This window comes from Pseudochaenichthys georgianus, chromosome 7 (genome assembly GCF_902827115.2).
Source record: "Pseudochaenichthys georgianus chromosome 7, fPseGeo1.2, whole genome shotgun sequence".
NCBI lineage: Eukaryota > Metazoa > Chordata > Actinopteri > Perciformes > Channichthyidae > Pseudochaenichthys > Pseudochaenichthys georgianus.
In genome coordinates this window covers 14,949,279-14,961,422 of record NC_047509.1, presented here as the reverse complement: position 1 = coordinate 14,961,422, position 12,144 = coordinate 14,949,279, and the positions used below count along the sequence as shown (strand labels likewise).

Genomic DNA, 12,144 nt, shown 5'->3' with positions numbered 1-12,144 from the left:
CACATCAACCTTTTTGACGGGACTTGTTGCCGTCTTTGCGATCTACTATATATTCAACCTGCAGTATCCGGATGAGGCAGCCTGTACTCTGGAATTCATTCAGAGGTAAGACTCCTTTCATTTCCTTGTAATCATTATGTTTTTTTATTTACAATTTTTAAAATCTTTGAAACCTGAATAATCACAAATCTTTACTTTGCTCACTTAAAGGGATAGTTTGGATTTTTTGACACAGACATTAACTCAGGCAGGCAGTCAGAAATGTCCCTGCCAGCTGGTCAATTGTTTGGCAAAAATGCAGAACATGGGGTCAGGTAACAAAATGTTCAAGCCTAAAAAAAAAAAGAAAACATGAACCATTCACACGAGAATACAACATATATTGAGTAATTCTGCTGCTTGAACTCTCTATATCTTGACATTATTTTCTTTGTTAATTATGTGTATTACTCTTCAGTGGAGCCGATTCCCATATCAAGCCGCCAATAATCTTGAATAGAGGCGTAATATGTGAACTGGCTCCAGTGCGTACAGTGGCGTTTCTATATGTACAAAAGTGGTGGGGCACAAACAACTCAGATGTCTATATATAAGCTATATAAGAGAGGTTCATGGCTGGTAAGGCACTGGCACCGACTCTTCAGGTTTACAAATATATTAAATCAAAATATAATATTTTCTGATGCTTCAATTACTTTTAATACCCAAACAAATGTAATTTTATCATTTAAATATTGAATTGTTCTCTCTTAGTAAGATTCCATTTTCAATAAAATTGCAGTCTTACCTTGACTTGAAGATTAAGTCCATTTGCCTATCCTTCTGGACAAAAATCTCTATTACTTTTTTGTAAAAGTCCTCCTTATCTTCTTGTAGTTTCAAAAGTCTATCATAAATCTAATCTAATCAATAGATCTTTGATTCGAAAATGATAAAAGTAGGGTAGACATGTGGATATTATCCGGCTGAACAAAATGTACATTTATCTAACAGCTACGTTTCCCACAGATCTTATTTTGAGCTATTTTCTAAAATCCTATGGAGAAATCTCGTTGCTTTTTTGTGGAGGGAAGCCATGCGCAGCTTACTTCCTGGTTTTAGGACGCCTCACTGCAGCTCTCTCTCCTCCTCTTCACACACCACACTTTTCGCGGCACACGTACTTACAGCCAATCAGCTCTGAATTATGTGAGATGACGTATGGTGGGGATGGCAGCACTTTGCCCCTATGGTCAGTATTTTTTGCCACACACATTAAATAGGAAAATACTCTGAGCATGCGCAGTGTAGTTTTTGCAGTCACCGTTCACTTAGACAGTCAGAGGGAGGGGCAGGATCAGGTTTTTTCCCACATGACTCTAAACAGCTCAATAGGCACACACTGTAGACACTAATTAGAAGAACACAGACTAAAACAGCAATGTACAGACGAATCAGATGATTAGACATGATCTTCAAATATATTTTATATATTTTTAATTTATTTTTTGCATTTTGTTGTAATCATTATTTTAATACTTTCTGATGACACTAGGTGGGGCTGTGCCCCACCTGCCCCTAATGACCAGTCGCCACTGAGTGCGTAGTAATACACTGGCAATTTTCAACATATGAAATAGTTCCAAGATATAGAAGGGTCTGATAGGAAAAATCTAGCAGCGGAATTACACTAAATACCTCATTATGTCAGTACCGGTTAGTAACTCATATCACATTATGGAATAAAACCCAAACTACCCCTTTAAGAAAACAAAGTGTTCCTAATAGTTTTCCATTTAGTCTCTGATCTTAAAACATTTCTGATTTCATTGGTATCAACCCAGAGAGAGGAACAAAGGCCATCCGGGGCAAGGTTGTCTCCAAGAAGACGGCTGTGATCGTCCAGAAGAAGTCTGCCACAGTCAACACACACGTCTCCACACCACTGAAGAACCTCCTTGACTTTGAATGGGACTTCATATACTGTAGGTCAGTGAGCTCTCTCTCGTCTCTCACTCTCTCACTCATGTGTTGTTTTGACAGACTGACGTTGCCACATTATGCCACTAGACACTTTGGTATTACCAGCTTTATAAGCATTGTTATTGTACATTCCCGATTCTATAGTTATTTTTGATCAATTATTTTAGTTTGTTGCTGTTTTACAGTGGCAACACTGGTAAGGAGAGGAACAAGGTCCAGCAAGGTGTTGGTCATCTCTATCTGAACCAGAAGATTCCTCTTTGTATCAGAACTGTCCACACCCACCCAGAATCTTCTTGAAGTTTAACATACACCTACCTCATATTACTGTCCATGAACTTAAATTATAATAAAGATTATTGTGTTACCTGATATCTGCCTGCTCCTCGTGTGTGTGGGTTGATTGGGGGATTAAAGAACTGGGTGCCAGCAAGTGGGCCATTACATAGAGGGCTCACTCGCGACATATATTTTCAAATTGGCCTTGATGCACATTTAAAACATTTTCTTACTGATGTATATTTTCAAAATGGTCTTAATGCACATTTAAAAAATGTTCTTAATAGTACCGTTTGTTTTCTAAATGTTGCTTATAATGCATTTGTTCAAAAATGTTCTTACTGATTTTTTTTTTTTTTTTTTACAGTAGCGATATTTATGTTGACACTGCCAATTTAAATAAAAGTGTGTTTGCATTAAATCCTTTCCAAATTGTTTATTACTTATTTTGCATAATTTTCATAATGCATATTTTAAGCAGATGTATGTAGCAGAAACAATACATATTTAATGTTAATTTAATTAATAATGACTTTTTAGATATTCTAAACTGCTAAATTGAGTTGTTGTATTATCAATCTACTGGCAACCCCCTAACCAGAATGTTACTGTGAATTATTAAAATGTTTACAGTAATAAACTGAAATTGTTCAACAGTATGAATACTGTATAATTTCAGTATATTGCTGGCATCTCTGCTGCCAGTATGTTACTGTTAATTGAACAAATACAGCAGTATATTTTATTTTTACAGTAAGAGGCTGTAAAGTAATTTCACAGTATGAGTATTACAGTAAAGTACAGGCGTCTGTGCTGCCAGCACTTTGCTGTTATTTGACAGGAACGTTTGTTACAGTGTACGCCTTTCTTGACCCTGGGAGCACGACCACATTCTGTACTGAAAACCTAATGAACCAGCTGAATACCAAAGGACGAAAGACTGAAATTCTACTCCGCACAATGGGACAAAAAAGGAATGCAAAAAGCTATGAAATCACAGGACTGGAAATAGGAAACATAGATGGAGGACAATTTATCAACTTGCCTGAAGTGTACACAAAAACTAAGATTCCTGTCTCAAAGGAAAACCTTCTCACACAATCCGATCTTGAAACATGGCCTCATCTCAGTCAGATCCAAATCAAGGAAATTGATGCAGACATTGAAATGCTGAATGTTCCCAAAGCCTTGGAACCCTGGGATATAATCCACAGTCAGGGTAATGGACCATATGCAGTGAAGACAATGTTTGGATGGGTGGTCAATGGGCCCCTCAAATCTCACACTGCTATGGATACTTCTGAAACAATGTCAGCAACAGTCAATATAAGTTCACTGGATAATCTGAGGGACCAGCTAGTCTCACAGTACAACCAGGATTTCCCTGAAAAGGAATATGAGGAAAAAAGAGAGATGTCATGTGAGGACAGGAAATTCATGGATCATCAAAAACGGACATTACCACTTACCTTTACCCTTCCGTGATAAGGACTTGGCCCTGCCTAACAATTACAACATGGCACTACATCGCACAAACAACCTTGCTGGGAATTTCATGGCAAAGGTACTAGAAAAGGGCCGTGCCGAAAAAGTTCCACAAGATCAACTTCAAAGATCAGACGGCAGGCTCTGGTACATACCGCATCATGGGGTTTACCATAAAAGAAAGAAGAAACTCACGGTTGTATTTGACTGTTCATCTTCATTTAAAGGAAATTCCCTTAATGCTGAACTCCTCCAAGGTCCGGACTTGACTAATCCCCTTCTAGGCGTCTTGCTTCGTTTCCGTCAGGAAAAAATTGCAATAATGGCTGACATTGAAGCAATGTACTACCAAGTACAGGAAGACCACCGTGACTATCTCAGGTTTTTGTGGTGGCCTCAAGGAGACATCAGCAAATCACTGGAGGTCTATCGGATGAATGTGCATCTCTTTGGTGCAGTATCATCCCCAAGCATAGCCAGCTTTGCCTTGCAACAAGTGTCAAGAGACAATACCAGTAAATACAGCATGGAAGTACTGGAAACCATTCAGTGCAGCTTTTATGTGGATGATTGTCTCAAATCGGTGGCTTCTACAACTCAAGCTATCAAACTTACCAAGGATCTAATGAAGGCATGTGCCGAAGGAGGATTTACTCTTACCAAATGGGTGAGTAACAGCCAATACGTGCTTAGAACCATCCCTGAAGTGCACAGAGCTAAACCAGTTGAGCAACTAGATCTGGACAGAGAAAAAACACCTCTCGAAAGAGTTCTAGGCATCCAGTGGAATATCGTGAGAGATACTTTTACCTTCACTGCTGCCATCAAACACAGAGTTCCTACAAGAAGAACAGTTATTTCTATTGTCAGTTCTATTTACGACCCCCTCGGTTTCCTTTCACCATTCATCCTGAAGGCCGAGCAAATCCTTGGAATACTCTGCATTGATAAGTGTGGATGGGATTAAGTTATCCCAGAACACCTTTCAAAGTCATGGCAAAGATGGATAGCAGAACTAGATCAGCTGAGCAGATTTGAAGTGGACAGGTGCATGAAGCCTGAACATGTTGGACTCATAAGGACTGCTGAGCTGCATCACTTCTGTGACGCAAGTGAAACGGGGCATGGCACTGCAAGCTACATTAAATTCACGAACCACAAAGGAGATACTCATGTGTCATTCATTCTCGGGAAATCCAGAGTTAATCCTCTGAAGCAAATCACCATTCCCAGACTGGAGCTCGCAACTGCTACACTTGTTGTAAAAGTTGACAGGATGTTACAGAAGGAACTAAACATGAAACTACAGAAATCAACCTTCTGGACAGATAGTACATCAGTACTAAAATACAACCAAACAAAAAGATTCCATACCCATGTTGCTAATAGGATAGCAGTGATTCACAACTTGTCCCAAGAAAACCAATGGAGGCATGTAAGTTCCAAGGACAATCCAGCAGATTGAATATTGAACCATTCTTGTCACAAGATGGTTGAATGGCCCTGACTTCCTTTCAAAGGAGGAAGGTAGGTGGCCTGAAGTGCCAGAGGATCTTGGCCACATCCTCCTTAATGATCCGGAGATTAAAAAGGACATCTCTGTTAATATAACAGCTTGAAAATAAATAACTGTGCAACCACCGACCTCATTGAACACTACTCCTCTCGGAAAAAACTACAGAGCAGTTGGTTGGTTGTTGAAACTAAAAAGACTGCTTCAATCTAAAAGAGCTAAAGCACCAGTGACCCGCTCCAAAACTGCAGAAAGACAACAAGGACTATCTTTGGAGGAAGCGGAGAAATCCATCATTCACTAGTATGAACAAGAGCGCTACTTTGAAACCCGATAAGCCTTCCAAAAAACTCCCACATATCCAAACTCATTCTACGCGATATTCATCAGCAGGTCAGACACTCTGGGAGGAACCACATGCTCTCCAGACTAGGCCAGACATTCTGGTTACCCTCTGCCAACTCTTCTGCAAGGAAAATAATAAAGGCTTGTGTTTTTTGTAGACGCATGCAGGCTAGAGTTGGAGAACAAAAAATGGCTAACCTACCTGAAGATCGTGTGGCTCCAGACCTTCCACCTTTCTCTCATGTGGGAATTGACTATTTCAAACCCATCGTGGTTAAAAGAGGTCGAGGCCATGTGAAGCAGTGGGGGGGGGTAATATTTACCTGCCTTGTGAGTAGAGCTATTCATCTGGAGGTGGCGAGTACCTTGGATACTAACTCCTGCATCAACGCCATAAGGCGGTTTTCATGTCGAAGAGGACCAATTCTAACAATCGGAACAGATCGTGGGACCAACTTTGTAGGCTCTCAGAAAGAACTGGAGACTGCTCTAAACCAGCTTGATAAGAAAAGGATCCAGGATTCCCTGCTCTCTGAGCAAGTCAGGTGGTTGTTCAATCCCCCATCAGGAGCACACTTTGGAGGAGTGTGGGAAAGACTGATCAGGCTGGTGAAAAAAGTACTCTTTTCAGTTCTTAAACATTAGGTCATGGATGATGAAATGCTACAAACAGCCTTTTGTGAAGTTAAATCTATTCTCAATGACGAACCAATCACAACTGTGTCAGTTGATCCTAATGATTTAGAACCCCTCAGCCAAACCACCTGCTGCAGCTGAAAACCAAACCACTCTTACCACCTGGACTCTTCTGCAAAGATGACCTCTACACCAGAAATAGATGGAGACAAGTTCAATACATTGCAAACCTCTTCTGGCAGAGGTGGGCTAAAGAATATCTGCCACTCATGCAGCAAAGGCAAAAGTGGGTCAACACTAGAAGGAATCTTCAACCCAACGATATTGTGGTCATCGTCGATGAAACGGCACCAAGGAACTCATGGCCCCTCGGCCGTGTGGTTAAAACCCTGCCTAGACCCAAAGGTCTGGTCAGAAGTGTGTTAGTTCGGACCAAGACTAACATCCTGCAAAGGCCCATTAGTAAGCTCTGTCTACTCCTGGAAGCCAACTGAGCCAAGAGCTAGCCAATGCCCTACACCTTATCCCCTGCACACACATACTATCTTTCTTACATCTTTCCATACACAAACCTCTCTATTTCAAACTACACTGATATACTTTTGACTATTGTCTCCTGCCTCAGGGACAGTGAGTGGTGATGCCACAAAAGACACTGATGCAGCATGAACTTTGATCTAAGTTGGGGGCTAATTGAAATGACTTGTTGAATGTATATATGCATATTAGTAGATTTTGTATGATAAACGGAAATGTGATTTCATATTTTGCGTATTTTAAAATATTTAAAGGTGTTACCTGGCTCCATAGCATGTTTTGTTGCAATTGATTTGCTATAGCATCACAATTAGGGGCCGGAATGATTAAGCCATATCTAGGAGCTTATATTATTTAATTGTTATCCATTTATTTTATTGTTCTTTTTTGTTTATAGTAAATCTTTCTTTTAATTCTTACTTAAGTTTATCAAATAAGTTGTAATATGCCTCTGTTTTGTAAAGGCAGCCTTTGGGCACCGGGGGATGGGAGACCTGCTCATTATAAATCTGGGAAACAGGTGGTAGTGGGCGGCGCATCCGGTAGGCCTATGTTTTGTTTTACCATCGGGTAAGAACGAAGAAAAATGCTTGTATGTGTATAATAAATTGCACTAAAACGACTTTTGCTCGGACCTTGATTTTTACCCATGCGTAAGATTCGCTGACGGGTGCCTCAGCGGCACTTTGCTTTGAGTTATATTTCTTTCTTATATTTTTATGATTTTGGCCGCTTTAGGAGCCAATATGGTCATACTTCATGTCTAGACTCTCTGCACTCTCGTTGTTATACAGGCGTTCATGAGTTCCAGCACAAAACGGTACAGCAACGACATAACCTTTAGCTATGAATTATCACAAAATAAACAGTGAAAACATACACAAGTTCATGCATATGTAAATAATAGGCTTCTCTTTATTTTTTTATTATGTCAATAATGTTATGAGCGCAAATGCATTAGCTGCATGGTGGCAGTTGTTGCAGGGCTCAGTGGGTCAAAGCTAGGTGCTGGCTGTGAAGACCCCGTGATCTGATATTTATAGTGGTACATGTATAAATAGCTGCAGCATGTGTGTGTGCTGAGGAGCCTGCTGGCAATACTGTTTTGAAAGCCAACGAAGGCGCACAGCCATCTGACTGAAGGTAAACACCAGATAATAAATAAATAATGCATATGGTGAAAAATGAGGGTGATAAGTGTGGAGTGTGCTGTGTAGGCAACCTGTTTAAATGTGGCTATCGATCTTCCATGTTATGTTGTTGAATGTGTCAGGTAACTTGATAGCATTTGGGATTTTGTTGTTGAAGTATTTCTTGTTACATCTCCTTTGATAAGTTAATATTGAGTACATGCTCACTGCAATCATTCATGCAGTTTGAATCTCCATTAATTTAATTCAATCACCATGAGAGGTGTATTCTGTAAATTATCTGATCTCACATGGCCTGTTAAGTTAGTGCTGCTATGCAAAGATCTAGGACAAAAATGACTGCATGGAATCATTATAATCCAAATCTTTGTTTTGGTATCCGTCAGCCCATTTTTAGATCTAATTCAACGACAGGAATAAGTATGTCAGCAACTCCTGTGATTAACTGCACTGAGCTTTTGTGAACTTTTCCCTGTCAGTATTCAGGGCTGCAGGTGGTGTTCGAGTTTTCGGGTGCCATATTTAAAAGTATTGTCTCCCTTATGGCTGTCTCCCCAGGGCAGTTCCTTGTGCGTTGACCCTTTCTGGACCTACAGATGAACAAAGAGACAGAAGATGACTTTTATCAATCGGAGGACGACTTGGATGAGGATGAGGCGACGCAATATATAATTGAACAAAGCCTGATTGAATATAGAAAACTCAAAGGATTGAATCCAAGGTTGATCTCCGACCACCTAAATAACCCTATTTCTCTATACAGTATCTCTTCATCATTTACATTTCTCTCAACAGCGATCTGAAACCCAGTAAAGACCCTGATGAGATTTTCAAAGCAATCAAGGAGGGTGAGCTGATGTAATTCTTAAACCTGTCCAAACTCATTTTCATTAGATCTTGCCATAGTTCTGAGAAAATGTACTCATGTTTAGGTGATGAAGATGCCCTTAACAGACTGGCAGCGCAACCAGAGGCTCTGTCAAGAGTTGATGAACGAGGATGGATCCCGCTGCATGAGGCTTCGGCGCAAGAGAATAAAAAGATACTAGAGATTATCTTCTCAGGTAGTGATGTTACTAAAAGTAATACTTTTTGGGATTTTTTATTCAGGCACGTTTTTATTAGTTTTATGTTCCAGCATCACCTCCAGGTGCAGCACAGTGTCGTACTCTGAAGGGTGAGACACCACTGTTTCTGGCTGTGGTTCATGGAGTCAGAGACAACGCTACATTCCTGTTACAGAACGCCAGTAGCCCAGATCTCCAGAATGATGAGCAAGACTCTCCATTAGTGGCAGGTATCTGACATCTGAATGCAAAGTTTATCTCATTTTGCACCCACCCAAAGATATTTGCCCATTTGTATATCTACCTTCTTTGCCTCTTAGCAATTCTGAATGACCAGTACGACTTGGCCACACTGTTGCTTCGCTACAGAGCCAACGTGGACCAAACGGGACCTCTAAACAGGACAGCTCTACATGAGTCAGCCTTTTTAGGTCTGGAGAACTTTGTCCATTTGCTCCTTGAATCATGTGCCGACCCAAATGCCCGTGACATCAAAAAGAAAACTCCTCTGGCTCTGGCTGCGCAAAATGGACATCTGAATGTGGTGGAAGCCCTGTTACAAAAAGGTATTGTTAAAGTGATTTAACTTACACGTTGGGCTTAATATTTCACCTGATAAGCTCAGAGTAAAGCGCTTTTGTTTTCGTAAACTAGAGGGGAGTAACTCACACCAGAGTGATTTTGGTGAGACAATCCTGGCCAAAGTTACTACATTACATTACTGTGCATTTGACCCTCTTAGATTAATAACATATATTTTCCAGGTCTGAAAAATGGCTGTTAAATGTAAATTCTAACAGCATCTCTATCTATTTTGTAGGAGCCAATGTGTGTTGCGAATCAGAGTCAGGCCCGGTCTTGTTTGATGCAGCGGCATCAGGAAACCCTGACATTATCTCCTTGCTGCTGGACCATGGAGCAGATCCCAACCAACCTCTTTCCAGTGGCCATCTGCCAATTCACCGTGTGGCCTACCATGGACACATACTGTGAGGAATATATTACATCTAACTTTCCTACTTTTAAAATAGAGGTTGAACCCCCTGTCATGTTCTGACATTAGGATCATTCACCAACAGGGCACTGGAGCGCCTCATCCCAGTCACTAAACTGGAGGCTGTAAAGGAAGGCGGGATGAGTCCTCTCCACTCTGCAGCCGCTGGGGGACATGCTCATTGTGTGGAGATACTGCTCAAAGCTGACTACGATCCTAACTTCATGCTTCACACAAGTGTGCGCTGCAATTATGATGATGATCGCAGGTCTGCCCTCTATTTTTCAGTGTCCAACAATGATCTTCAGTGCACCCGCCTGCTGTTGGAGGCCGGGGCAATGGTGAACCAGGATCCTATCAATTGTTTGCAGCTGGCTCTCAGACAGGGCCACTATGAAATGATCAACCAATTGCTGAAGTTCGGGGCGAATGTAAATTACTACTCTCGTGTCAACACCACTCACTTCCCCTCAGCTCTGCAGTACGCCTTGAAAGACGAGGTCATGCTGAGGATGATTCTGAACCATGGATATGATGTCAAGCGTTGCTTTGACTGTCCGTATGGGGACACTTCCCATTACTATGCTCCTTGGGCGACCTCAATCATCAAAGACCTGGTGGTGAGGTGAAGATAGTCTGAGAGAAAATGCTGTTAACATTTGAAAAACAAGGAGAAACTGGCAGGGGAATCAGTGGAGTAGGTCAAGGTTTTGTTTTGACTGCCACGTGTGTCTTTGTGTTTGTCCTTCCAGTTCTGTGAGGTGATAACAGTGTCCTGGCTTAAGCACTTATCTGCTCAGGTGGTGCGCATCATGCTGGACTACACCGACCACGTCTCCTTCTGCACCCAACTCAAGGACACCTTGAAGGAGCAGAAACAGTGGATGGAGATCTGTCATATTCAAAGTGAGAACTGAAGGATATTAATTACATTTTTTGCATTCATTGATTTAACTGACTTGATTTACACTCAGGTAATACACGAAGCCTGAAGCATCTGTGTCGGTTGCGGATAAGGGAGCATCTCATTCACCTGCGCTTGAGATCCCCAGTTTTCATCAATTATCTTCCTCTTCCTCCCAGGCTGAAAGACTACATACGCTACAAGGAGTTTGATGTATACAGCAGAGGCAGTATGGTGAACCCATAGTGAAAACACATTAGCTGCCACACAACTGGAATAAAGGGACAAAGACAATCAGTGTTCATTATTTATGTTTTTCATGTACTTTAATGATTGAAATAATATTTGTACAAACCTGTAAGTGTTTTTGGCATTCTTTATTTTTACATTACGTTACATTACATGTTACTTGTTAGACGCTTTTATCCAAAGCGACTTACATACTCAATACTGTGGGCAATCCCCACAGGAGCAATTTGTGGTGCAGTGTCTTGCCCAGGGACACAACGACATGCTGACTGCAGTGGGACTCGAACTTGCTATCCTCTATCGCTAGCCTTTATTACCACTCACCTGGTTAAATGGGTCCTAAAGAAACAATTTGAGAAATTATGTATCTTTGTTTCACCACCAGTCTTATAACAATAAGATCACCATTTTATAATGTGAGTACAAAAAAAATCGAAAAGTGAGATGGCGTTAAAGCATGAAACCTGTATGCATAAAAAAAACCGTTAACAATGTAATATAAACATGTTTATGATTCTTGAGTCTGTCTCTGGCTCTTTGTCATAATCTGGTGGTATAATAAGGTATTACAAAAGTTGGATTTGTTCTGTATACAGAACAACAAATCCCACAAACGATACCCAATATATACATTTTATATATTGCGTATCGTTTAAAGCTAGTGTATTTGTCATCTAAAACCATCTCAATTAATTTATAAACATTAAGGGAATTGTAGCTCTCTTCACGACACAGACACAGGTCGGTTCTTTAAAACGGGCGTTTATCCTGTAGCCTTCCCTCTTCCGTTACGCCGTGAAAATTCGTTGGCCGCTTGTCGTGAAAGGAGATTAATTTAGTTCCTTTTCTGCATAACTTTGTCACAGACTTCTTGTGACATTAAAACTTTATCACAGACTTCAGCAGAGCTTCAAAAAAGACGTCAACCCACGTTGAGTTGTACAGTGTAACAGCAAAACATGCAGTACCAGCACATGAACAAACATTAGTTCCTAGGCACAAGAAACACACGCATATCGGTT

General features: G+C 40.8%; 1 protein-coding gene across 6 annotated transcripts; it reads left to right on the top strand.

Moving 5' to 3' along the window:
• The first annotated feature begins 7,814 nt into the window (after window positions 1–7,814).
• Window positions 7,815–11,633, top strand: asb14b (ankyrin repeat and SOCS box containing 14b). 6 transcript variants are annotated; one of them, XM_034087527.2, is made up of 11 exons: window positions 7,817–7,900; window positions 8,467–8,629; window positions 8,704–8,756; window positions 8,841–8,972; window positions 9,047–9,205; window positions 9,296–9,541; window positions 9,796–9,964; window positions 10,055–10,152; window positions 10,258–10,589; window positions 10,722–10,875; window positions 10,944–11,633. In XM_034087527.2, the coding sequence occupies exons 2-11, from the start codon at window positions 8,505–8,507 to the stop codon at window positions 11,117–11,119; spliced, it is 1,644 nt and encodes a 547-aa protein (XP_033943418.1). In that variant the 5' UTR covers window positions 7,817–7,900; window positions 8,467–8,504; the 3' UTR covers window positions 11,120–11,633. The 6 variants fall into 6 exon arrangements, with proteins under 6 accessions (XP_033943417.1, XP_033943418.1, XP_033943416.1 ...); XM_034087526.2 differs by having other exon boundaries at window positions 7,815–7,900; window positions 8,472–8,629; window positions 10,055–10,589; XM_034087525.2 differs by having other exon boundaries at window positions 10,055–10,589; window positions 10,944–11,632.
• The last annotated feature ends 511 nt before the right edge of the window (window positions 11,634–12,144 follow it).